General features: G+C 40.5%; 1 protein-coding gene across 10 annotated transcripts in view; it reads right to left on the bottom strand.

Moving 5' to 3' along the window:
- TTC13 (tetratricopeptide repeat domain 13) overlaps positions 1-27,414 on the bottom strand; it is an 81,173-nt gene that overhangs the window by 33,539 nt on the left and 20,220 nt on the right. For 2 of the 10 annotated variants that reach the window (XM_068981860.1, XM_068981861.1), the window contains exons 2-8: positions 26,635-26,729; positions 23,314-23,389; positions 19,750-19,820; positions 9,733-9,798; positions 8,125-8,217; positions 5,262-5,378; positions 4,215-4,325 (exon numbers count right to left, since the gene is read on the bottom strand). In XM_068981860.1, the coding sequence (XP_068837961.1) occupies positions 4,215-4,325; positions 5,262-5,378; positions 8,125-8,217; positions 9,733-9,798; positions 19,750-19,820; positions 23,314-23,389; positions 26,635-26,729 (629 nt within the window). The remainder of the gene's footprint in view (positions 1-4,214; positions 4,326-5,261; positions 5,379-8,124; positions 8,218-9,732; positions 9,799-19,749; positions 19,821-23,313; positions 23,390-26,634; positions 26,730-27,414) is intronic. The other 8 variants (XM_068981862.1, XM_068981863.1, XM_068981864.1 and 5 more) reach the window with 5 other exon arrangements.

The following is a 27,414-nucleotide window of genomic DNA, read 5'->3' as shown; positions in this document are numbered from 1 at the left end:
AAGGAATCTCACTGAATAGCTACTGTTTGGGAGACAGATGAAAATGGATAATTTTTTAACATTGAAGAAATGTTAAAGACCACTCTTAATTAGGCTAACTGCTGTGACATAGTTTTGATCTTTCAGGATTTTTACAACTGCATTTTTAATTCAACAAACATATATTGAGCGCCTACTATGTGCCAGGGACAGCAGGAGGTAAGGGGACATGAAGATGGGCAGGTCATCATCTCTGTCCTCTAAGAACTCGCAGTATCATTAGAAAGCCAGTTATGTAACCAAGTTACTAGAATACAAACTAAGAGCTACAACAGAGATATGAGTAAAAGTCTCTGGGGCAAAAAGAGAAAGGAACACCTGACTGAGCCCGGGAGAGCAGAAGAGGCTACAGCGGGGAGGTGACCACTGAGCTGGGTCTTAGAGCACGAGGAGTTTGGTAAAGAAAGACAGCATCTTGGACAGGGGAGTGGTGCCACACAGGGCACAGAGCGCTCGCTGACGCGGGGAAGGTCAGAGGGGCAGGGGCACGGGTGCACGGGTAGGAGCCCGGGAAAGGGAGAGCGGAGGCCAGAGGGAGGGCCTCTGCCGCGCTCCACAGTCTGGGCGCTGCCCGGAAGCAACGACTGAGGGCTGTGAGGAGGGGGCACCTCACAAAGTCCACTCTTCAGAGAGATGATGACTGCTGGCAAAAACAGAAAAGACACACTGGAGAGGGGGAAGGATGGAACCCAGGTAAGAGGCGGCTGTAGTGGTCCACTCAAGAGATAACCAAAGCTCAGACTGAGACAGTGTCTCTGAGGAGAGAAAAGAAGGGTCGAATTCAGGAGAGGTTTTTAAAAGGCACACTAAGACAGAATGTGGTGGCTATCTGGGGATGAGGGGGAGGAGTGGGCAGGAAGAGCTTAGGCTGGGAGCCTGGGGGGAAGGCAGGGCTTAACAATCGTGAAGGATAGGAAGACGGACAGCCGTGGGCGGGGGAGGGTGTGAGTCCACCAGGATGTGTGAAGTCTGGAGCATTTGTGGACGTCTACTGGAGATGCCCAGGGGACACCTGCTGCCCACTGCACTTACAGCATGCTTGGACGCCACAGTTCTTCAAAGTCTGATTTCTCTTCAGCTTTTAAGAGTCTTTGGTTTCGGGGTTCCTGTCTAATCACTGCACAGCTCTCTACCTCATTCTGCCAAAGAGGGGACATAGCAGAATCAAGATTTTAAGCCATTGGGAACAAAGAAACTACGTTTGTTGAACCTATCTCTAAGCACATGAACTGGCTCTGAAGTCGTCTGCATAGCAAATGCAATCATTACCATTTAAGTCGCCATCATCCTTACTAGCTGGGAGGCGGCCACCACCCTGGGACTGTTCAGCGTAAGTGAACAGAACCATAACAGGTAACCCTCAAAGTAAAGGCTTATAAAAATGTGTGTTCAGAATAGACCATTTTTGAAACATCCTTACAAACTGAGTAGAATTCAACAGAAAAGTTTCTGCTGTTTTTATTACCTAGGAATATCCAAAATGTCTGATATATATCTACTGAATTGGACAACCATGAAATCTGTCATGTAATATACCCTAATATATTTCTAATGTATTATATCATAAATTAAATAAGCAACCGTCCACTTAATTTCAGGACTATTGACCTGGAGAGACCACCCTTAGGAAACAAAGATAGCTCAGACTCATTGGTCCCTTTAATACTTTGTCTCTACATTTAACAAGAAAAAGACAGATATCTAAACTAGGTTCATTAATTTAATTAAGGTATTTCACCACTCAGTTTTCCAATCTCTGTAACGGGGACACCCTCTGCTCCTTCTATACATCATGGGGATGCCGCTGGGATGAATGAGACAATACGTAAACACTCTGACTTCCTCGGACAGCACATCTACAAAATGCAAAAAGAAAGTTCCCGTCTATTACACACATCACTGCTGTGTGGGTGAGCGTGGTGAAAAGGAGGAAAGCCCAAATCGCTTGGTGAGACTGGTTCACTGAGGGGCTTCTAACACTCAGAGGGTGAAAGCACGGTTTCTAGGTTTTCATCAGGTAGATGTGAAATAAACCAAACTGAATTTTAGTCCATGTTCGGTTTCTATTCAGTGTCTCTATTACCACTCTTTTCTGAAAAAATTCTTTTTGAAATAACACAAAGGGCCCTTCCTGCCTACATTCCTAAATGTGGCTTAAAAGTGAAATCAACTGTTTACATTTGTTTACTTTAAAAAAATATTTTTACCCTCTCAGTACTAATAATTGGCATTTTTTTCTATTTCAAATTTTTTTCTCCTTCATGTGATACTCAAGGGATAGATTCTGAACACAGTATTGTAATTCTGAATTTTTTAATTGAAGGTGACTTGAAGGTGAAGAGAATATGAGAGGAATAGAGGGCAGAGACAAAATAAACTGGAAGAAATCATCTGGAAGCTGCTCAAAGCACATTTTAAATAACTCAAAGCCTGCACTGAATCCTGAAGGGGACAGAAAGGGTCCTTATTAGGACCACCTCTGCACACTTGCAAAAATGGAGATGAAGTATATGAAATAAGATTTGCAAAATTAATTCCTTCTAGTTTGGTTTTTAATGGATGAGAGTATTTTTTTTAGAGTCTATAAGACTTAGATTAAATTCTCACATGGAAAATAATCTGTAATACCAGATTTATGTTTACAGTTTATAAAGGACTTTCACATATTTTATTTTATGTAATTCTCACTCCCACTTCAAGAGACACAGAGTAGCATCATCTCTACCTGATAAATGTGGAAGGCAAGGCTGAAAGAACTGAAGCAGCATGTCCAGCAGTGCAGATAATAAGATTCAGAGCAAGAGCTCAGAGCACAACCTTCTAATTCAACACTCTGCCCTTGAAATTTACCCCACTGACACTTATTGAGCACCTACTATGTGACAGGCACCGTCTGTAACATGGAGGATTTACAACTCATGGCCTTTTAAAAGGTAAACCTTCTCCCCACCCTCTAAGTGTGTTTATGTGTGTATCAGATCCTCAGAGTTATTTTCAATGATAACATCCATGTATTCTTCTCTGCTACGTGCTACTGAAGCTCTTCCCACCTTCCAAAATTCAGGTTAAGTGCAACCTACTCTGAATTCTCCACCTCCTGGTCAGAATGAGTGTCTTCACCTAGCTGGGTGGACTGTCTGTGGCTCTCAGGCCAGCCTGTCTTCAATCAGGCAGTTTGGACGTGCCAGGCCTGGGGTGATAGCCAGAGCTCCACCCTCAGCTGTGTTTCTGCCCCTCGCCCTGGCAAGAGTGAAGCTACTGCAGGACAGGCTCCTGGAACAGGCTTGGAGAAGACAGAGTCCCAGCCAGAGGAGGGGCGGGCAGCTGGTGGTGACTTTCAGCCCCACTCAGCTGAGACAGAGCATCTCCTTTGTCCCTCGACCCCTCCTCCTGACAGCAGTCTTCAAGCAACAGTGCTGGGACCCCTCCTGCAGCCCCCAGAACCCCCCAGGCTGTCTGGCCACTCCCAACCTGAAGGCTGCAGCATCTCCTGGTCAGCCGCCTCTTCAGCCACTGCCACATCAGCAACCATTTCCTCAGTACAGATTGAATCTCAACTCTCTATTTCCCCCAAATCTAGACTTCAGAGCTCCTCCGGGCCTACCAGCTAAAGTCAAAATACTTAGCAGAGTGCTCTTGACCTTCCAGGACTCCCTTCCCGGGGGCCCAGCCCCACCTCCTCACAAGCATGGGTGTGTCTCCCAGGTCATTACTCACACCTTCCTCTCAGCCTCAGAGTCCTTCTTCCCAACCATGCTCTGCTTTCCAAGTCAAGATGATGTCCACTTATTCTCTGGACCTTCCTGAGTTCAAATGAGAGCTTCTCACCATGGCTTCCAAAGAAAGCATGCTGCCGATATTACTTTCTTTGGTTTATTCACCACGTGATAAATCATATGTGGAGAAAGGCTTTGTAAACTGTGTCTGTCCTAAGTGTAAAGCATTATTCCTCCCTTATAACCTTTCATCCTCTCCCCTTTCGTACCTTCCTCCAAGTACGTATCAGACAGTAGGAGCTCAATCAATTTGTTGATTCAAACTACTTTCTAAAATAAACCAACTGGACATGTGAGATGTCATTTCAAAACCTGCCAAACTAAACCCCGGCTCAATTCCCCCCACCACGAGGGAGACCGAGCATCACTGCAGGTACACATATTGCGCAGCACTTTCACCTTCAGAAGTCCTCTGTGAAAGAAAGTTAAGCCTTTGTATAGCATAGCTATGGGCTGGTTTTTGTTCAGCTCTAAGGACTGCTGAAAGTCTTCATGGGCTGTTGCATAGTCCTACAAAAAGGAGAATGAAAAAAAATATAGTAGTGTTCGTTAGATATTGGACATGTCCTACTTTTGATTGATAGAGGAAAAAAAAAATCCCAATTTATTCTGCGCCCTTTCTGGCTTTAAAGGAAACATTTCATGACTACAAATATTAGAAGCATGCTTACTCTGTTGAAAGAGGTGATTTTAATTGATGAGAGAAACTCACAAAGGTTTAATTTAAGCATACTGTCTCAGCCACAAAAGAGTATTATTTTAAATACTAAGTCATAATCTGCTATGGATACTTTACAAATTATTTTAGTACTAACATTCCATTATTTTGAAGTCTAAAATAATTATGATATAGATCAACCTTAAAATGTGTTATACTGAGGTTTTTAAAAATCTATTTTCTTTTACAATAGAAAAATTGTTATTGAAATGACTGTAAACCAACAAAAATAGCTATGGCAATTATAAATACCACTCATGATAAAAGGTAATCTTGTTAGGTTGAGAAGCTACAGTCTAGGAAGCCACATTAGTTCAGGTAATGATTCTCGGGCTGTGATACCCAAAGAAACTCAAATTGTACCCTTAAGTTTAATGATCACATTGATAACAGGCACACCTGCTTCTCTACGCTGACATTTCCAAGAAAGTTAAGGTACAATCTATAAACCAAATTACTCTTCTGTTTCCCACTCTTTCTTTTTTCCCCTAGCCCAGAATTAGTTACTGCTGACAGTTCAAGCAAGAAAATGTGTTTCTGGTACTTAATATTTCTCCACTGAGTTCAATTTCAGCTACAGAAAATGCTTTCAGAATTGTCTTATATCACAAACTATTAATCTACAGCCCCAAACCCAAATCTACCAAATAGTAGCTTTCTGAAGTAGAAGGAAAGCTGAAATTTTTACCACCATGAAAGGACACATTTCAAGGCAAAAAATAATTCACCTCTGATATGAAGTACAGGGTCCCGCGATGTCTGTACAGCCGTGCTGAGGGCTGAAGTTGAATAGCTTTAGTGAGATCATTCACTGCTTCATTAATTCGTCCCAGAGGGGACAGAATCTATAAACCCAAAAATGTAATTAGGGGAGAAAAGTCCCAGCGATCGCCCCTACAACTGCCAATGCTTTTGACTTTTCAAGTCTGCTTCACCACCCCACACTTACAATGCGACTCTCTCAGCAGCCTAGAACCCTTGACCCCACATACTGTGCAGTGAGATTCAAAGGCAGCAGCCGAGAGGCTGCTGACCTTGTCCAGTCAAGGGGATGCTGAAGACCTATGACTGTGGCAACTGCCTGTCACCATTTCATGTTCTGCGTCATAACAGATGTTGCTTTTCTTGAAGTGCGACCATTTTTCCCCAACCTATCATTTACCTTTTGGAATAAAATTTGGCATGTCAAATTAATCTGAAAGTTAACTCTAAACCATTAAAGCAGAGGAACTTATAAACACAGATTGGAGTCCCCCATGGTATCTAGCTACGCCATCTGTGGTGTCAAGTGCTGAGTGGCATTTTCTGGGATTCCAGGTGTTGGGTAAGCCCTCTGATGTGAACAACGCTCATCAGTTATGATCTGCAAGGTAGTGAAAAAACATCTGCAGGCCTGTTCTGAACGCTTTCTGATCCAGCAATCAGCTGTGTTCAGGCAACAATGACAACACAGAAGACACCTCAGAATGCAAAAGTTCACCCAAAAGACGGAAGATAATCCAATATGGGTATCAGTATTCATGCAATCAAGCTCAAGCAATTCATCTGGAACAAATGTTCTTAAATTAGGGTTAAATTTGTTCTTGTAACTGGTCATTTCCATCAAGTTTTACTAACTGGTTTCCTCCTCTGCAGGAACTTAAAAACCAGCAAGAGAGAAGATTGAGGCAGGCACACCACCAGTAGCAAGAGAGACAGCTCAGAGAGAGGAAAGAAATGGAAATATGTGCCCTTAGAATTCAAGAAACATAGTGGTCTAGGGTTATATTTTGGAAGGAAAAATATCCCAACCTAGTATATTAGTATTAACATAACTGAATGATTGCACCCTAGCACAAAAATCAATACGCATAATGACCAGAGTAACTAAAAAAGGTTAAATTACATTCACTAAATATAGACAATTTCAGAAAGTATAAAAGTGAAAAGTTTCTCATAAAACAATTTCTGACATAAACAAATAGTATATTGTAATCCAGCTGGAAAATTCACTATATCATGATGTTATTGCCTCATAATGCCAGAAAAGGGGGATATTACTGTATATTTTTAAGATCACTGGAAATCACTTTTCTGATTACCAATATCATTCTGGGTATACAATTAGCTTTTTATTAGATATACAAATTTTTCAAAGCTGCCAAATCAGTCTAAGTGCACTTAATTAAATTCATGCTTTACCATAACATTTTAGCAGAGCATCAGTGTGATGGCAGGGAAAAACTCAGCACCCACTCCCTGGAGCAGAGTGTCACCAAGTGAGCTGCCCAATGCTCATCCTAAAAACCAACAGGCCTCTCATGCAGCAGCGAACAGATTACAGTCATTCAACCCTTAGGGTAGCAATCCAAAACAGACAAGAGATAATGAATTCTTTCATTATTTGAGAAAGAATTTCTTTCAGAAAGCCAAATCCCCAATAAAACAAAAAAACTCATTTTAAGAAACTGAACTGTAATTTAACACACTATAATTTTGAGAACAAAAACATCATAAATGCAGTTTTAAAAATACTAAAACATTTAGCCTTCCCTTTGCTTATTAAGCTTTCTCCCTCAAAAGAGGGAGGAAAAGTCATTTGTCCCTTTAGTCCAAATACGAAATCCCACCAGAACAGATAATTAAAAGTTAAGTTCTAGTCAGATTGAAAATATTAACATAAATTCTAAAGCTCTTAATATGGTTAAATGTGCAATAAAATAAATACAATATGAAACTTGGATAGTTTACTATTGTTTAATGAAAATGGTAAAATGGACATGTTTCATTTAAAAACATTAAAAGGGGTGCCTTGGCACACAGTCCTTTCTCTGGCCTGAACACCCTTCTCCACCTTGTTCCCCGGGACATGGTTCCTACCCAGCTCCAGCATCACCTCCTCAGCGAGACCTCTGCAGACACCGCCAATGCCTGTCCCCTTGCCAATCTGTCCCAGGGATCCAGCAGACCGTGTTTTTCTGCTCCTGAACAAGCACCCCCTTCGTGGTGTCCACTGTCAGACATATTACCTGGAATTGTCTCCACCTTGAGTCCTAAGTTCCGGTTATGGTCACCCTTACCTAGTCTACCTCTCCATGTAGATAGGTGTATCTCCTAAGGATTAGATACAAGTGAACGCGCACGCGCGCGCGCGCGCACACACACACACACACACACACACACACACACACACACACACACACACACACACACACACACACACAGGCTTCGAAAGGCAATAGACCTCATTGGACCATACTGTCATACTGTTTTGCCAAATAAAGTATGTCATATACAGAGTAAACACATATGTCATATTTTTCAATGAACATGGACAGTGGTGGTACACTTCATAACTCTATTTTTAATACTAAATGTTACTATTACATGTTAAATCAGCAAAGATTTAACATGGTAAATCAGGAAAGAGTATCACTCAGCCCATAGTTTTCTAGTAATTTCAACTGTTTAAATGCATTATGTACCTATGGAGGAAAACACAATAGGTATACAGGAGGCTTAAAATTTATCAGCAATAAAAATAAAAGGAAAAAAAATCTGAATTTTTTAAAAATCCAATAACAACAGAAGGAAAAAGAAAACCACACTCACTTCTGCTCGCTGCTCAAATACCTCTGGACGATCTGGTTCCAAGGTAATTACTCGGCTCAGTTCGAACAGAGCAAGCTCAGCATTCTTAATGTCCTTGAAAAGGCATTAGCTCAGTATGAGATACACTGTTACTCAAAACCAGCTTGAACAGACTTTCTGAAAACACTAATAATTTAGTAATGACATAACTATTTATTTAGAAATAAACAGGAACTTAGCTTCTATGTAAGAGATCTGCCAAGTTAAATAAGCTGTAATTATTTAACTTGCTCAAGTCTACCTACCCACGTTGGACTTGGCTACCTAGCAGATTCCACAGGTGGCAAGATGTTTTCTCAATTTAACCTATTTAAACAGTACATCAGCCAGTCTCAAGGGATGAGCATGTGGACACTATTGTGCAAAATGATGCTGACTAGTGGCAATGTGGGAACGGAGGAGCCAAGTTAGTGTCACTCAAAACCCTTCTAGGCCTATACACCTACTCCTAGAGCAGCCTAGGTAAGCCTGTTCTCTTTAAAATGTACACATTACTTTCATATCAAAAATACATGAGGATGTTACTTTTACATTAAAAGCACATTAAAGATATAAGCAAATTTCACATCAAGATATAAAACGGAGATGAGAATAAGGAAGAAGCAGCTTATCTCTGACCTTTACTAGGGCAACTCTGATCATTTACTGATGCCCTGAACCTAAGTAGGGCTACTTACTGATGCTCCCTTCCTAAACATCTTCGTCATTTCCTAACCTGTGTTCCTGTGCAGTCTGCTTTCTCATGTCTCAGAAGTATACAATATTATACAAGATTTCTCCATTAGGCCAGCAGGCAATTAGGACAACTGCTTTTTAATTCACAAAAATACAAAGTGACATTTCTCCCTCAAAGCATAATTTCATTTGAATATTTTTAATATAAAAGAAAAAAGTTCATGTATAATGTTCAAGACTGAAAATTTGGACATCTGACCTAGACCACTGCATTATTTACTATATAATCTCAGGAAGGGATTCATTTTTACACCAAAGTGCCTTTGTTTGACCAAAAAATATACTTATTATAACTTTCTTTCCGCACTCCTCAGAGAAGTAAGTGAAATGAGGCTCCAAAGATATATCTATCTAAGAAAGAATAACATATAACAAATTTAAAATAATTTATTTTTTATAATATTTTACAAAAAAACTTCTGTTCTTCTATTCGACCTTTAAAAATTGAAAGATTCTAAGTACTGTAAACTGTTGATACCCAGTCTCTCTCTCACACCGATGAGCATTTCTCAGGGATTCTGTCAAGGTCTCCTGCTTTTCTTGGCTCATGTTCAGCTCGTCATGAACTAAAGTTTAGGCTGGCAAAGGCTGTCCTTTTAGAATAGAAAGTTAGGTGAAACTGACCTCAGAAGACCTGGGCAGAAATTCCCAGCCCTCTACTTTCCGGCCACTTGGCCTTGCGGAAGTCCCCTGTGGCCGCCGTCTCATCTGTGAACTGGGGCACTACCCCCGCTGTCCCATTAGAGCCCAGAGGGCAGGGAGGGGCTCCACGGAAACCCTGGCCTGCGTCCAGTCATGTAGACACTATGGTAAGCGTGACTATTCCATACTCACATGTAGTCCCTTCTTTCCATAGGCTATCCCTCGGCCATAAATTGCACTAACCAGATCAGGCTCCTCCTAGTCAGACCAAAACAGAAACACGTCAAACACTATAGACAAAACAGAACAAGTCAGTTTCTGCTTAAAGCACGTTAATGCTGCAAATTACAGCTATGATATGCTACCATCACTCGCGTCAATCAATACGCAGCCCCCGACCAAAAGAGTCTACATTTTAAAAGCGCATTTGAAGGAGACACGAATAAGAGATTTACATTTTAAAACACTAGAAAAATAAGACCAATATTACTGAGCTTGGTGCTAGCTTCTTTCACACAGTCATCTTACTTAAATTGTAATCCTCTCAACAACTCTCTACTGGCAGCACCAGCAGTCACAGCCCAGAGAGAAAACGGATGCTCAGAGAAGCAGAGACAGGAGTAATGGACTGGGTGATGCCTCTTCCTGGTTCATCTGTTTTCAAACAGTCATGAAAGAATCTGAGAAGGAAAGAACCCATCACAGCCAGCTCAATGAGGAACAAGAGATGAGCTGGCTCCACAATCTATTAGGTATTAATATAATACAATCCTTTATTCTAATGGGTCAGAATAAGAACCAAACCTTTCTTGCAGACTGCTCCCATGTGCACTGGATAAAACGCCTCTCAAGCCCAAGGACAGAGCGTGTGCTGCCCCTCCATCAAGTCCCATACGCCGGCCAGCAGTATGAATTGTCTCACTTGCAGAGTGAAACACCACTTGTCAGCATGTAACCTGTGCAACTCTTCCCCTCTTCTTTGAACCCTTCCCTATACATTGGAGAAAGAAGAGCACATAGCCTCTGGCTATCAGGTCCTGGTGAAGAATTTAACAGGACTACATCAGATGATGTATCTTGCAGACCAATCTATAATCAGTTTCAAATCTGTGACTGAGTGTCTGCCAGTATTGCAGAAAAAGACATATCAACTTAAATGATGAGTAAATGGGAAAAAACAAAGGATAAGATGCTATTCACTGAAAAACAACACCCCCCCCCCAAAAGGCTTCCATAAACAGAATCAGGTACACCACATCAGGGAGTAAGCTGGTGTGTCACTGGCTGGGGCTTCCCTGGTAGATCAGACAGTAAAGAGTTTGCCTGCAATGCACGAGGCTCAGGTTCGATCCCTGGGTCAGGAAGATGCCCTGGAGAAGGAAATGGCAAACCACTCCAGTATTCTTGCCTGGAAGATCCCATGGATGGAGGAGCCTGGTGGGCTACACCCCATGGGGTCACAAAGAGTCAGACACCACTGAGTGACTAACACACACAAGGCATCACTGGTTACAACCCAGCCAGCAGATGGGCCTCACAGTATATGGAAAGGTGTAAAAAGTCAAGTAATCAATCACAGATTTCTAGCTTCTCTTGGAAAATTAAGAATCCAACAATGACAGACTCACATTTGGGCATGAGGATGTGAGAACATGACAGCAACAAGAACAAAACCCAACCAGAGTGAAGTACTGGGCGCCTGTTTAGAAGGACGTGTAACATCCACCAGCTCACCATGAGCCTCTGCACTACGTCAGTTCACTTTGCTCATGTAACTTGCTGCTCTGGCTCCCATACAGTCTTGGATCTCTGATTTATAACATGTGTGTAATAGCCCGCCCATGCTATTCACTAATTGGAGAAAAGTATGAACTACAGAATGACAGAAGAATGGTGGTCACCTCCTATAAACAAGGCTTGTATATGATTATGTGGGCCAATATGTGCATAGAAAAATGCTCTCCAAAATACTAACAGTAATTTCCTCTGGGAAGTGAGATTACTAGATATCTTCCTATTCTGCTTAATACACTGATGCCTTTTTAATTGTTTAACACACACATACGTTTATAATCAGAAAAAAAAACATATGTTAAGTAAAACATTGGAGAAGGCAATGGCACCCCACTCCAGTACTCTTGCCTGGAAAATCCCATGGGTGGAGGAGCCTGGTGGGCTGCAGTCCATGGGGTCGCTAAGAGTGGGACACAACTGAGCGACTTCACTTTCACTTTTCACTTTCATGCATTGAAGAAGGAAATGGCAACCCAATCCAGTGTTCTTGCCTTGAGAATCCCAGGAATGGTGGAGCCTGATGGCCTGCCATCTATGGGGTCGCACAGAGTCGGACACAACTGAAGCGACTTAGCAGCAGCAGTAAGTAAAACATACTACAGAAAGTAATAGAAAACTTTACTATCAATTGGAAATATTGTATTTAAATAAATTAAATAGAAAACTTATTACAAATTACACAAAATTTAGAAAATGAAGCAAAGCACGAAAAAGAAGGTAAAGGGCACCCTATAATTCTATCACCTGGAGACAAAACTTCAACATTTAAATATTCTTCCTGGTTGAAAGGCAGAGCAAGTAGCTTGGGAGTGGGATCCAGGGCCAGAGAGTAAGGAAAAGCAGGAAAGAGAGTTCCCCACTGAGGAATCAAACTAAGACAGTCTTCACGTGTTTCCCCAGGACCAGCGCCTGCCAGAAGACAGCACAGCGACAGAGCAGCGCCTCGTCCAGGTTGGGCAGTGGGGGCGGCTGGTGACCCCACGCAGCTCACGCCTGCCGAAGACAGGCGCCGGTGAAAGCAAACCCCACTTTCAGATTTGTCTCAAGATACACTATCCAAGAAGCTTTTCTCCTCAGCTGAGAAAATGTTTATAACATGACAAGAGGTAAATTAGGAAAAAGTACATTTAAATAAAGAGTTAGGGTACTGATGAACCTTTCTGTGGGACAGGAACAGAGACACAAACACAGAGAATGTACTTGTGGACACAGTAGGGGAAGGAGAGGGTGGGATGAATCAAGAGAGCAGCACTGACGTATCTCTGCTGCTGATGCTGCTAAGTCGCTTCAGCCATGTCCAACTCTGTGTGACCCCACAGACAGCAGCCACCAGGCTCCCCCGCCCATGGGATTCTCCAGGCAAGAACACTGGAGTGGGGCACCACTGCCTTCTCTGGACATATCTGTACTACCATGTGTAAAACAGGTAGCTGGCCGGAAGCTGCTGCTTAGCACAGGGAGCTCAGCTTGGTGCTCTGTGACGACCTGCAGGGGTGGGATGGGGAGTGGGAGGGAGGCTCAGGAAGGAGGGGATATATGTATATTTATGACTGATTTGGGCTTCCCTGGTAGATCAGCCAGTGAAGAATCCACCTGCAATGCAGGAGGCCCCAGTTTGACTCCTGGGTCAGGAATATCCGCTAGAGAAGGGATAGGCTACCCACTCCAGTATTCTTGGACTTCCCCGGTAGCTCAGATGGTAAAGAATCTGCCTGCAATGCGGGAACCGTGGGTTCGATCCCTGGGTTGGGAAGATCCCCTGGAGGAGGGCACGGCAACCCACTCCAGTATTCCTGCCTGGAGAATCCCCATGGACAGAGGAGCCTGGTGCGCTACGGTCCATGGGGTCACAAAGAGTTGGACACGACTGAGTGACTAAGTGCAGCACAGCACACATGGCTGATTCATACTGTACAGAAACTAACACAACATTGTGAAGCAATTAGCATTCAATAGAAAAAATTAAAAATAAATAGAGTTACTCTTGTTTGACTGACATCTCCATATACCCTGTGGCCACACCAGCCACTCTGGGAGTCATCCTCATCTCCCCAGCCAACACACCTATTCAAGAAATCCTGGTAGTTTCATCTCCTGATCCAGCAGCCACTTCCTCTCATGTGGCAACTACAATGGCCTCAACCACTTCCTGTTTCTTCCCATCCAGTCTCCAGGCCCATATTAAGAGTGAATTAAGTCTGATCATGACCCTTCCCTGGCTGAAACTATTCACTGGCTTCCCAACACCTACAACAGCAAAATTCAAACATTTTTCACTTTAAGAAATACATTTTACACTGTAACACAGTACACTCATACATATATACATAAATATACACACAAACACATCAGAAACAAAAGTTTCACTAAGTCTCATCAAGCCTTGCTATACACAATGTTATCTGATATTTCCTTATCAGGTATATTTCATTTAAAAAATGCTAGTCTTGACTCACCAATTAATTTCAGCACCCACTAAAGGGTAGAGCCTCAGGATTTGAAAAAACAGTGAGGTGACATCTAAATGCCTTTGCAAGAATCACTGATCACTTTTCTGCATCACCATTCACCTCCTTTCACTCCCCCACTCCCAGTTCATACCCTAAAAATTGGCATTACTTAGATGCAACACAGGCTTCCAAGCTGGGTGCATTTGCAAATGCTCTCATCTGCCTGAAACACTCACCCGTTGTCTCTATGCCCAGGAAAATCTTTCCATCCTCCAAGTCTCAGCTCAAACACTCCCTCTTCTCTAACTCCTTACAGATGCCCCTGGAAAATAGGTATGGTCCCCTCCTCTGTTTCACTATATGTCATATGGAGGTTAGTCATTCTTTCAACAAATATTTACTCAGGGCCAGCTATAAGCATGCCCCATCCCATGTGCTACAAATACCACAGTAAGAAAAACCAACACAGATGGCAAAAGATTCTTGTTTTCTTGGAGCACAGCCAAAGAACCAAAAATATAAATGTTACAGCCTCAGTAAGTGTGAGAGAGATAAATGGTGCTTTATAAAATGTATAAAGACTTAAATACCTAGACTGAGATCTTAGGGGGTGGGGGAATCCCAGAATGACTGGTCCAGATGGTGCAAAGACTCTGAGAGAAGCAAGGAATACTGCATCTCCAAGCTGAGGTTGGAGAAGCAGGTAAGAACCATATTAAAGGTTTTTATCTTTAACCTAAAACCAACAGCAAAGTATATGAGTGTTTAAAGTACATGTTTGTACAGTGTGCACATGTGCATGTGTGTGAAGGGTGTGAGGAGAGAAGCCAGGAAACGCTGGCCCCATCTGTCATCTGGCAGATCAAAGTGGCTGGCCATGGTTTGAATAGAGCTGGGAACCGCAGATGGATGAAGGAGATACTTAGGAGATATACAGACAGAGCTGGTGATGAAGTAAGCGACACACATATGTGTGAAGCATGTTGTAACCCTATGGAGGGGTGCCATTCATTGAGCTTGGCAACACAAGGGTATGACTAGAGATTCTTTTTCAGTTGTGGGTGGGGGGATGTGGCAGGTTCAGGGGAGAGTATGCCGTTGATTTGGAACCCGTAATACTAGACTATAACCATGATAATAATCACAATAACTAAACATCCATTTTGTTATTGTAAACTGAATGGAGAAAACCTAAATACTTAACAGATGCATGTTACTCAAGTTTCCTCTAAGTTTCCTCTATTGTTCAACATATATATATATATATATTTTTAGAATTCTTTTCCAACAACATAAAAGAATATATAATTATTGTGTACATGTGCTAAGTTGCTTTAGTTGTGTCTGACTCTTTGCAACCCGATGGACTGTGGCCCTCCAGGCTCCTCTGTCCATGGGGATTCTCTAGGCAAGAATACTGGAGTGGGTTGCCATGCCCTCCTCCAGGGGATCTTCCCAACCCAAGGATCCAACCCATATCTCTTATGTCTCCTGCATTGGCAGGTGGGTTTTTTACCACTAGCGCCACCTGGGAAGCCTCATATAATTATTGTGGCTGCTATCATACCACAATATAGTCTAGTATAACAGGTTCCTAAATTTAATTGGTAGATTTCATTACTTTTTTTGATTGATATAACTTTATTATTTTATCACAGGCTTTGGATGTTAACAACAAGACACAATTCTTTATGAAATGTTACAATGAACTATTTTTTCAAATAAAAAAATGTTTATTTCTAAAAACAAATTGAGCTCAGCATATCATTTTGAAGTATTTTTGAATACACGAGTTTAATAATATTTACACTTTATAATCTTTTCAGAATTTTAAATGAATTAAACTAATGTTTCAATTGTCCATTATTCACTTTATGCAAATACAAAATCATGGTATAATAAGATAGCTTACTGGAGTCAGGCCCACTTAGATGTCTCAAATTAAAAAAAAAATTTTTTTTAAATCCATAAATGTCTAATTTACCATATTCATTATATTATTTACATAGTGATTTTAAAATTTACAAATATTCATTTTTCCACCACAAGGTTGGCTTTTTGTTAAAACCTGCAAGTCACTGGATCAAAGACAAAGAAGTAAAAAGCGACAGTGCCCAGCAATGTAAGGAGGACGGAGTTCTGTGTGAGCGGCAGGTGCAAGTACGTATGTGCATAAAGTAAGACTACAAGATCATGAGCAGAGGAATGCTTTACATTTTCTCTGCTAATGTTAAAAAAAACAAAGTTCTTTCATGAATTCAGTTCCATTACAATCAGATCAGAGTCAGATGAGTTCAAAGTCACACAACTAATAGCAAAGGTCAACTGCCTCATTGAACATCATCACAGTACTTAGGTCACCCAGCCCTGCATGAGCATCGAAGCAGCACAGAAATCAGGAGAGCTTCCCGCTTTCAAGAACACTATGATGGAGGCACCAACACGTGTGGAAAGGACACAAAGACACGGATATCGAGACAGTACCGACTGATAAGCTTTTAAAATCAAGAGTTTCCAACGTAGATGGACAGATCTAATAAATCTTGAAATCGTGTTTAGTTGGAAACTGTGATGCTCAGGGAATACTGTCTTCCTTTAAAGATGTTCTAAACAATCCACATTTGGATAAATGTTAAAATGAACACGTTGAAACAACAAAGATTATGGAAATATCCCGTAAGTTTGTTCTCTGATCCTGCAACTAAGCCAATGAGAAGGTATAAAAGCTTTACATCAAAAGGTCATTCTGGAATATGTGTCCTCGAGCACAGATCCAAATTTCACATTAAATGATCTTATATATACAGTAAATATAATAAAATCCCAGCACCCATGGCCCCATTTGTCTTCAGCTTTCTATAAATGGAATCTGATTCCATGCGTTGTTGCTTCAAGCTGGAGCTTGCAGTATGTCCGAGAGAAACATTTTGTCAAGAGTTAACGAGCTAAAAAGGAAATGGCAATCTACTCCAGTATTCTTGCCTGGGAAATCGCATGGATGGAGGAGCTGGGCAGGCTACAGTCCATGGTTTTGCAAAGAGTCAGACAAGACTTCCCTACTAAACAACGACAAACTAAAAAAACTGGAAAAGTTTGTCTGTGAGCAGCTATCACTGAAGATTTGCTAAGGGATGTTTACCGGGTTAAAAATATAGAATTCTGGGGACTTCCCTGGTGGTCCAGTGGCTAAGACTCCATGCTCCCAACATTGGGGACCTGGGTTCAATCCCTGGTCAGGGAACTAGATCCCACATGCTGCAACTAAAACGTGGCGCAGCTAAAAAAAATATGGGGTTTTTGCACATGTAGAAGGTCCTGCAAGGAACAGATGGACATCTAATAGCTGACACAGTGTATTGACAGAAACGATCCTCCAGTGATACTGGGTTGAGTCCTAATCAGGCAACAACTCTCCAAGCTTGAAGAAATACTTTACCACTCTTCTGCATACTGGACAATAAAAATAAAAAGTATTGCTGGGCTAAAAACCAATTTCATTACTGCAAGACAAAGTATTGCTACATTTGCCAAAAAGAGAAAAGGAAGAGCACTTAGATTTAAAGAATGGTCATACTGTAAAAATAAAATTAAAGAGACTGACATGTAAATTCTGATTCATGATAAGAAAAAGAGTTTTGGTCAGTTAAAGAAGTAGCAATAACTAGTCTTTGGACATTCACTCCCACCTGGTTGTAGAGTTCCTTGATGAGATTGGCTATCAAGAACTTGAAGAAATCAATGAAAAACTCTTTCGTAGGAATTATGTGCATCAATTTCATAAAGCCTAATATAGAAAAACTACATCCAGAAAAGCAGGATCAAGTCTTATTAAAATTTAAAAAATAATTTCATCATTTAATATCAAATCTTTGTATTATATATTTATCACAGTCATATAACATAAAGAAAATGTGACAGATTTTCACCAAGCTCTGTATGGATGCCTCTAAACTTGCTCCTGCTTATTATTCCAGTGTGTCATGAAAATACGATTTTCCACATGTCTTATGATGCAGAAAAGGCTGGGAAGAACCAAAACAAAAGGGAAGAGAGACATCACCGAGAAGAGCACCAGCAGGAAAGCCAAGGCATTGAGTTCCGGGTTAAGAAGTGCTATGAAGGATGGCACAGGCCTGTCTCCCATGGGCCTGGAGCACCTGAACTTTCTGCTGCGCCCCTGACTTCCATTCCCGCCCCATCAGTAGCTTGGATCACCAGAATCAGCAGTCCAATTTATACTCCATGCATTCTCAAAGAAAAATCTATCAGCTGAAAGCAACCCAATGTAGATTGATGAAAATACTACATTAAATGTCAGTATATTAATATCTTTTCTTAGCACAAAGAGAAAAATTCTGATCTACTTTCTGAACACAACTGCAAGAGAAGTGTTACAATAATAAATGGACACCAGAGATACTATAGAGTCATTAAAATAATAACTGTAGAGAAACATGGAAAAACTTTATAAAATTAAGTGAAAAAGTAACACAAAATAGTATATATATTCAGATTATAAAAAAACAAACACATACTTTGAAAAGGTCATAAACAAAAAACTTAAATAATGTTAGAGTGGGAGAATTGAGAAATTTTTTATTACTTATTTTAACATTGTTATATTACCTTTAACTAGACAGACAATATTTTTCAAAAAGCTGAATGAACTGATAATACATCTGCAAGCTCAAACTGTTGTCTTCTGGTTGCTATCATAAATTAACTGATATGTGCTCTTATAAACGTATCAAAGCCCCCCTTTCAAACCAGTGCTTTCTTACTTTTTTAAATACTGCAACGTTAAACAAAAGGATGATTTTTAAAACTTTATAATCTACCCATTGTACTTTAAACTCCACTGAAGAATATTATCCTATATGACCACTCAAACACATAGCCGTTTAGATGCAAGGAGTTTAAAGTAATAACTATAAAAACATCTTATTGATTATTTGAGAGTGAAGACTAAGTTATCAACATAATTAATTCTATATTTAAAAAGAGAAAAGAAGAGCAAAATTTTCAAAACTGGTATTTTAAAATTTAATCAGCCTGCTGAATTGTAAACTGTCTACTGGCTCTTATTGTATGAGCACAGACGAATATGCCAGAATGGTACTCTGAGTGGCTGAAATTAACTGAGCGCTTACTGTACGTGCCAGGCATCCAGTAAAGTGCTTTTTTAAGATATTTCATTTAAACTGAACTAGAGTATTTTTGGAGGTAGTTATTATTATGCCCATAATCCAGGAGGTTAAACAACTTTCTAGTGAGCAGCAGAGATAGATTAGAACTCAGGTATTTCTAACCTTACTTGACCGTCCTCAACAGATAATGGATAATGGCCAAGCATCTACCAGAATACAGTTAAATAATGACCCAAGACATATGGACCATAATGTCAGGCTGCATCTTACAGGTCTCCTATGCAGCTCTTATACTGAGGTATTTAAGCACTTGGTCTGAACCAGACTTTAACACAGCCATCAGTAAGCAGAGGTCAAATGCTCCTACTGAAGGGTCTTATACTTTACGGTGAGAAACAAATCCATGAGTGGACTTAACCATGCAGATCAGCACCTGCACAGAGAGTAAACATCCACAATTCCAACAATTTCCAGTGTCTGCATCTCATGAGAGATATCAAGGGAGATAGTAAAATGAACTGAAGCTAATGTTTATCTTTCTGAAACTTGCATTTGAATCTCATCTCTGCCTGTTGATGGTGGGGAGACTACAAGCAAATGGCCTGATCTCCTTTAAAATAAAGTGACACTGCAAAGATTCAATGAGAGCATGTTATGAGGCCTGCACCACCAAGAAAGGGCTCAGTCAGGGCTGATTTCCTTTACTTTCTTGTAAAATCTTAAAATCTATGTTTTATTGCAGCACTTTAGTTACACATAAGTCCGTATTTTTGTCATTACTATAAACTTGCAATTATATGATTAAGAAGAAAAATTACCTGAAGCATTGTTGAAAAATGTCTTATTGCTTCATCATAGAGACCACTGCCAATCAACACATACGCAATAGCTAGGATAAAGAACACAGAAACATTAAAGGAATGAATAAAGGATTCAGACCGAAACAGGCAACTAAATTCTTCACCAAATCTTAAAAGGCAGCTCCAAGGATGAGAAGCAGTTAAAGGAAACTTAGAGTTAATAAGATGTAATTGAATTCTCCTACCATTTGGTATTTGCTAGTCAGTCTAATTCTATCTAGGTTTAAATTATTAAAGATATCTATAAAACATCTGCCTGCAAAAAGCAAATATCTTTGTCTAAGCCCATCACTCACTTTCAAATATCAAGTAATCTTTATGGTATTTCCTATCTGTATTTCAAAGGAGCTAGTAATAAGCCTGTATAATATCCATATAACACAGCAATGTAACTTTACTATGAACATTAGAAGAAATAAAGAGCATCACATATCTCAATATCTGCAGGTGCCCAATTTGCTGCCAATTACCTACTAAGAGCAAAAACAGAGGTTCCAATTACCATAGTATTATATAAGTAGTAACATAATGCTTAACTGTAGGTCTAATTCACACCACTGCAATATGCAGTTGCAGTCTTTTCCCTAGCTCTTCTATTCAAAATACAATCAAAACATTACTCAAAATATACTCTAAAGATCATAACAGTTTTTAATCAAACTGCTTATGTCAGTGGTATTTTGAAGTTAGAGTCAGGACAACCTGTTCAAACATGGCAGTATTTTGACAACTTCACCTGTCCAAAACAAAAAAAAACAATAAATTTTAATTTTAATCTAGAATATATTTCCACCTGCAATATTTGCCCTAATTTCCTAAAGCCCCCAATATTTCTGAAAAATTATATTCTTAATTCAATATTTGATCTTATTTGATCTATTTCTTTGCAAAAAAAAAAAAAAAAGCTTTATTGTGACCCTTTAGTTTAAGGACATAAGTGTCCAAGAAGATGGGCAACTGAAACTTTTAATGTCATTCAGTTTAAATTCCCTGACAGTAAAAAGTAGTAAACACATTAAATGCAGAAAGAGATTTTATAACTAACCTCAGAAAAGTAAAGTTCAAAACACTGAGCATCATAATAATACTAGAGCTCTGGGATGCACTCTTCAACATGAAAAGAGGTCTGTTTTCATCCTAATTTCTTTGAAAAGATAATTAAAGTCAAACTCATATTCAGAATAACAGGAGTGGATACTATTCAGATAGTTGTAGCAGATAATGGGCTAGCCAGAGACCTCTTTGGTGGGAATCAGGAGCATTAGTAGTAAAAATAACAATAACAATAATAGTAACATGCACTATATTCTTAATAGGTACCAGGCACAATCCTAACCATTTACATGTATTGTAACTCAATTACTCCTTAATTGTATGAGATTCTTTCAGATCTAAAAATTTCAGAACTTCCTCTCTACCTTCTCATAATCAGTAAGTATCTATTGAATGAACAAATGAATGTGACCCATAAAAACAAATCCAGCTTTAGGGGATAAATATTACATTTAGGAACATGCTTAATTTGTTGTTCATGGCCAAGGTGTTGAACTCCTTTCAAATAAAATCAAATGCAGCTCTCAAATCTTTCCATCTAAAAGTAGATTTTTTTTTTTTAGAAAACCCCCAGGTACCACAGTGATAAAGAATCGCCTGCCAGTGCAGGAGACGTAAAGAGACACAGGTTCGATCCCAGGGCTGGAAAGATCCCCTGGAGGAGGAAATGGCAAGCCACTCCAGTATTCTTGTCTGTAAAATTCCATGGACAGAGAACCCTAGCAGGCTACAGCTCATGGAGTCACAAGAGTTGGACATGACTAGCACATATATATATATTGAAAAGTAATCTAAATCTTGTACAAAAAAATTACTACTAGTGTTCTTGCCTGGAGAATCCCAAGGACGGGGGAGCCTGGTGGGCTGCCGTCTATGGGGTCGCACAGGGTCAGACTCGACTAAAGCAACTTAGCAGCAGCAGCAACAGGATCTAAATTTAGTTGTGAGAGTTCAAAGACATAAAGAGAAAACTAGGATAAATGGAATCTCCCAGAAATCGTTATTAACCAGCAATTTCACATCTCCCTGCAACATGTATGCTTACAGAGGTCATTTTTCCAAGAAAAAATAAATAAATACTGACATTCAGAAGATCCTAAACCAGCTTGGAGCCTATACTATCCCAGGATGTACTAGGATTACTCTTACAGCATAGGACAGGCCTGGCACATATTACACTCTTAATTCATTATTTAATAAATGAATATAAGATTGAATAGAATTCAAGGATTACAAAGGAGACCAAATCTGATGCCTTAAAGGATAATTCTCAAAGCTTACTCAAAGAATACAAATAAAAGGTGATTAATATTTTCAAAATAGTGCTCAGCCTTAACATAAAATGGAAATGGCAGCAGAAAGGATAAAAATAATTACGTGTAAATCAGACAAAAATTTCTTCAGGTGCTTTGGGCTACCAGGAGCACACCCTTCTGTGAAATCTGTCCAACTGCACTCTTCAGTCCTGTATTCAATTTGCTTCCACTCCTTCAAGTGTGAGCTGATTAGGCAATGATGGAGACACACCCAAAGCAGATCAGGCACTGGCGAAACCAGGGTGTTTCAAGACACGCCTTGAACAAGCCAAACAGCATGACCCATTTGCAGATCAGAATGAGCTCAATCTTCTACACCCATGAGTTTGGACCAACAATAACTGACTGGAACCATGAGTAACACTAATCCAACGCAGCCACGTCATGACACAGAGGCTAAAGGAGGTGTGGTTCTCTTCTGCTTTCACTTCTGTATTGCTCCTATCTGATGGCAGCACACAAATCGTCTTTCAATGGGTGCTAATAGCTCGTTGGACTGTGAAGAAGGCTGAGCGCCAAAGAATTGATGCGTTTGAACTGTGGTGTTGGAGAAGACTCTTGAGAGTCCCGTGGACTGCAAGGAGATCCAACCAGTCCATTCTAAAGGAGATCAGCCCTGGGATTTCTTTGGAAGGAATGATGCTAAAGCTGAAACTCCAGCACTTTGGCCACCTCATGCGAAGAGTTGACTCATTGGAAAAGACTGATGCTGGGAGGGATTGGGGGCAGGAGGAGAAGGGGACGACAGAGGATGAGATGGCTGGATGGCATCCCTGACTTGATGGACGTGAGTCTGAGTGAACTCCGGGAGATGGTAATGGACAGGGAGGCCTGGCGTGCTGCGATTCATGGGGTCGCAAAGAGTTGGACATGACTGAGTGACTGAACTGAACTGAACTAAATAGCTCGTTAGAACTCATACCATAATTATTAATTTCCAAAGAAACACTGATTCTATCCAGACCTTTTATTTTATGACATAATAAATATCAAACCCTGACAAGGGCTGAATGCCCTACCCAAGATCAAACCGCTCATGCTGGCAGAGCCAGGCTCTGTGTCCTTTCTGCCACACCATCCTGCCTACCCACTCTACATGTAATCATAAACTTCAGGCAAATGTCCCAAGAAAAGTCCCCAAGTCAAGCCTCACCTAATTCTTCATTTGTGCTGTCATTATCAGTAGCAAATGGGAATCTCTTTTGTTCAGCAATAGACTTGGCCTGGCTCTGAAAGAAAGACAAACATACATTTTAGCTTATCTCAAATGAAGAGAAACTTACAGTGAAACCTGTATTTAAAACAATTAAACTTACATTTAATTTATATGGAAGCAAGAAAACACTGACATTCAGTCATATCAATGATGTACTTTAAGATGCATTTTGTGGTTTTCGATTTCCAGGAACACCTATCTTTTTAATTTCATGAGGATTCATCTTCTTGGCTGTTTCAAAGCTCCCTCCACAGACTATTCAATGATGTCAATCACATTACAAAGATCACATTCTAGTGACTGGTCTCCAAAGTGGCTTGATAACAGAACATTACTTTGTAAACTGTAAAGAACTCTTTAGAAGTAAGAGACACAGGTTGTACAGGGATGATGCCATAACAGGGCCAGTAAAACCTGACCAAGAAGCAAGATGCGCTTAAACAATGCATAGCAGGCAATGAACAGAACCATCCGGCCTGACACAGTACAAGAAATCACACAGACACACGTATGCACACTTGTTATAACAGCTAAAGTAAGAGTGGAAACTAGGGGAAAACAAAGTAGAGTTAATTTAGTAAGTGGAGTGATTTTACAGGCAGCAGTGGTCCAACATACAAAATGATGGCTCTGTTGTGCTCTGGAGACAAATCATATCTGATGATGCAAACAGCCGTCACTTTGTCAGAAGGTTTAACTGTTGATGCTATGGTATGATATGCTTAGCCTACAGGATACAGATTAAAATGATAACTTCATACCAGAGTCATCTAAGATGTGATTAAAACTTGAACACACATATAGACAGGAAAAGCTAGGATAAAACTAAAGATGTTGCTTTTGGCAAAACTTCAGGATCAGAACTCAGTGACATCTCAATTATATGAATTCCTTTTTTTTTTTTTTTTAATCTACCATATCGATGCCTATAGGCAGGTATGACAGTCAAATATTTCCCCGTGGGTGACTCTTCTGACTGATGGGTATGCTCTTTAGCTAATGATCGCTTCTCATTAGCCATAGTCTCTTGGGCTTCACTGACTACAGAATAACAGGCATTTCCACCTATTTTCCCTATACTCTTGAAGTCCAGACTGATGTTCAGATACAGAGTGGTTTTTGGTTTCCCTACAAAACAGGCCAAGAATAAGCTGCCTCTGCTTAGAACATAAGTTAGAAGATACAGCTCAGAAAAGCATCCCACCTCAGAGAACTTGGGACTTCATTCAGGACCCCAAACAAAATGAAAAAGAACTCTACTTAGCCTTTGGGAACATTTACACTTTATTTCTTCCAGTAAAACCTTAATGGCTAGAGAGGAACTCTGTCAGCTCTGTCTCGCTTTGCTCTACAGCTGGGAGCTTCCATACATGGGAGCCAGGTTCCATTTCTTTTAAAGCGACAGATTCGACAACGCGTCAAGGCGGCACAGCACTGTGTGCACGGTTAGCTGTGACCAGACACAAGTCCTTCCTCCTCACCAGCTGCTTACAGACAAACACACAGGTGTAAAACACTTCTCTGATAAATAAACTGTGTAGAGCCAAGGAAAGCAGTCGATAAACAAGGCTTTTTAATAGTTTAAAAACCTTATTATTTCATCCAGTATTCAGTGAGGGTCTACCATTTGCCAAGTCTTCATGAAAAAGATGGGATGAGAACAGAAACAAAATCTCATGAAAATAAATCATTTACCAAGCAACCTCTTGAATATACTGAAGTGCGCACAGCGGAGCGGCAATGCGGGCGTGCACAGCCGGACAGTGGCATGCGCTGCGCGGATGGGAATTTAAAATATATATATATTTATACTGAAGAGCAGATCTGAGTTTAAAGTGTTTTTATTTTATTCTATAACAGAAGTGGGCAGGAAAAGTGTAATATGGACAAATTATTTTCCTGATCAAAAAAGAATCTCTCCCACGTCTAATATCATACCTATAGATATCTTCTGTGGACAAAGCAGGCAGCTATTATCAAAGCAGTTTAAACACACAGCCCCACACTCCTAATAGGTTAATTTTAATCCACCTTTCAGGTCCCTGCTTAACTTTCAAATCCTAAAACCTGTCTTGCCTGATTTCCCTGATACCTTCAGGAATACTGACCCTTTGTTTTTTCTTCATATATTTGCACAACTGTACTTCTATGTTTATTTGTATAATTATTTGATTAGGAGCTACAGGAGCCCTAAGTCCTGGGGCCAAGGTTATTGGGCTTACCATTCTCTGGCTAAGTACTTACTTAGCAAAACGCTTGGCACAAACAGATACAAAATAAATACCTGAAAAATTAACGAATAAATGAATAGTTTAACTCTCATGTTTTCAACCTCGGGAAAACAAAAGGCCTAGATGAATAAGCTTTCTCCCATAGGTTTCTAGCTAGTGCCATCTTAAACTGAAATGCAACTAGTGGCTAATATTTGAATCAGAGAGAAGGTCCCTAATAATTCATAATCTACTTGCTTCTCCAAGATGGGGATTAACCAGTTTCTACTCAAATGTCTTCAGTGATGGTTAACTCACTACTTCACAAGTTAGCCCGCTCTAGTTTTGGACATGTTTTTTTCTATATCAAGTTGACGGCTATGCAACGAGTTAGGTATAATCAGTTGACCATTCACTAGTTTGCAATTTCTACCCATATTCTGTAGTTCTTCCCTAAAAAGACAGAGCTTTATCTGGAAAATAAAGAATATACTAAAGGGAAATTCTGAAGCAAAAGAAGCAAACAATCTGTGTGGATGTTGAAGGAAAAGGTCTGGAGGAAAAATGTTAACGTTGGGCACTGAAAGAACGGCCTCACAGAATTAAGTGGGAACAAACAACCCTTGCACCTTGAGGCAGCTGGCTGGTGGGGGACACACGCTAGCACAGACAGGTACGCAGTGCCAGGTACTCAGCTCTGGAATGGAGAGGTCTCTTGTACAGTTTAGTTGGTACTGATAAAAAACAGACATAAAAGATACCCAAGCAAGGCTAGAAAAATAAGATTATACTACACGTGCAAATCATAAGGCTCCTAGAAATAAAGTTATTTTTTATTCCTTGGAACTTAAAAGTAAAAAGTCCTAGGTCCAGAATGACCAACCACCCAAGTCATAAGACATAATGATTCAGTGTGAATAACCAACAGATGACCTATCTTTATCTTATGCAACTGGATTCAACTCCTGGTTGATAAACACAGGCCATCTCTGCCTTATGGAACTAGCATCACTGTGTTTCCAAAACAGGAGGCACAAAAGATACATACCAGAATCTTTTCAGTGTTAAGGGAAAGCAGAGAGTCACAGGGTGGTGATCCTTTGGGTTCACAGTCGGAGTCATGGAAATTCAAAAAGGATGACTCTGAAAAGGAAACCGTCCTTGTTATTCTCCTCGCTTTAGATTTACGGCTCTTAAGCACTTAACTATGCACTGCAATGTGCAGAATCCACAAAACAAAAAAAAAGACAAACAAAAAACATTAAAAGGAGCATCCCATCTTTCAAAATCTTTACAACTGGGTAACATTTTACAAGCTACCCCACGTCCCAGGAGCAGTGGCTGCGTGGGTACAGAAGGGCCGAGAGGAGCTACTCCACGTTCAAGGTCAGGAGGGGCAGCGGTGAGGAGATACCCCTCGTCCAAGGTAAGGAGCAGCGGCTGCGCTTTGCTGGAGCAGCCGTGAAGAGGTACCCCACGCCCAAGGTAAGAGAAACCCAAGTAAGACGTTAGGTGTTGCAAGAGGGCATCAGAGGGCAAACACACTGAAACCATACTCACAGAAAACTAGTCAATCTAATCACACTAGGACCATAGCCTTGTCTAACTCAATGAAACTAAGCCATGCCCTGTGGGGCCACCCAAGACGGGTGGGTCATGGTGGAGAGGTCTGACAATACGTGGTCCACTGGAGAAGGGAATGTCACACTGCTTCAGTATTCTTGCCTTGAGAACCCCATGAACAGTATGAAAAGGCAAAATGATAGGATACTGAAAGAGGAACTCCCCAGGTCAGTAGGTGCCCAATATGCTACTGGAGATCAGTGGA

This window comes from Capricornis sumatraensis, chromosome 10 (assembly GCF_032405125.1).
Source record: "Capricornis sumatraensis isolate serow.1 chromosome 10, serow.2, whole genome shotgun sequence".
In the NCBI taxonomy this organism is placed as follows: Eukaryota; Metazoa; Chordata; class Mammalia; order Artiodactyla; family Bovidae; genus Capricornis; species Capricornis sumatraensis.
The sequence above is the reverse complement of the archived record's forward strand: the minus strand, read 5'-3'. Positions and strand labels throughout refer to the sequence as shown.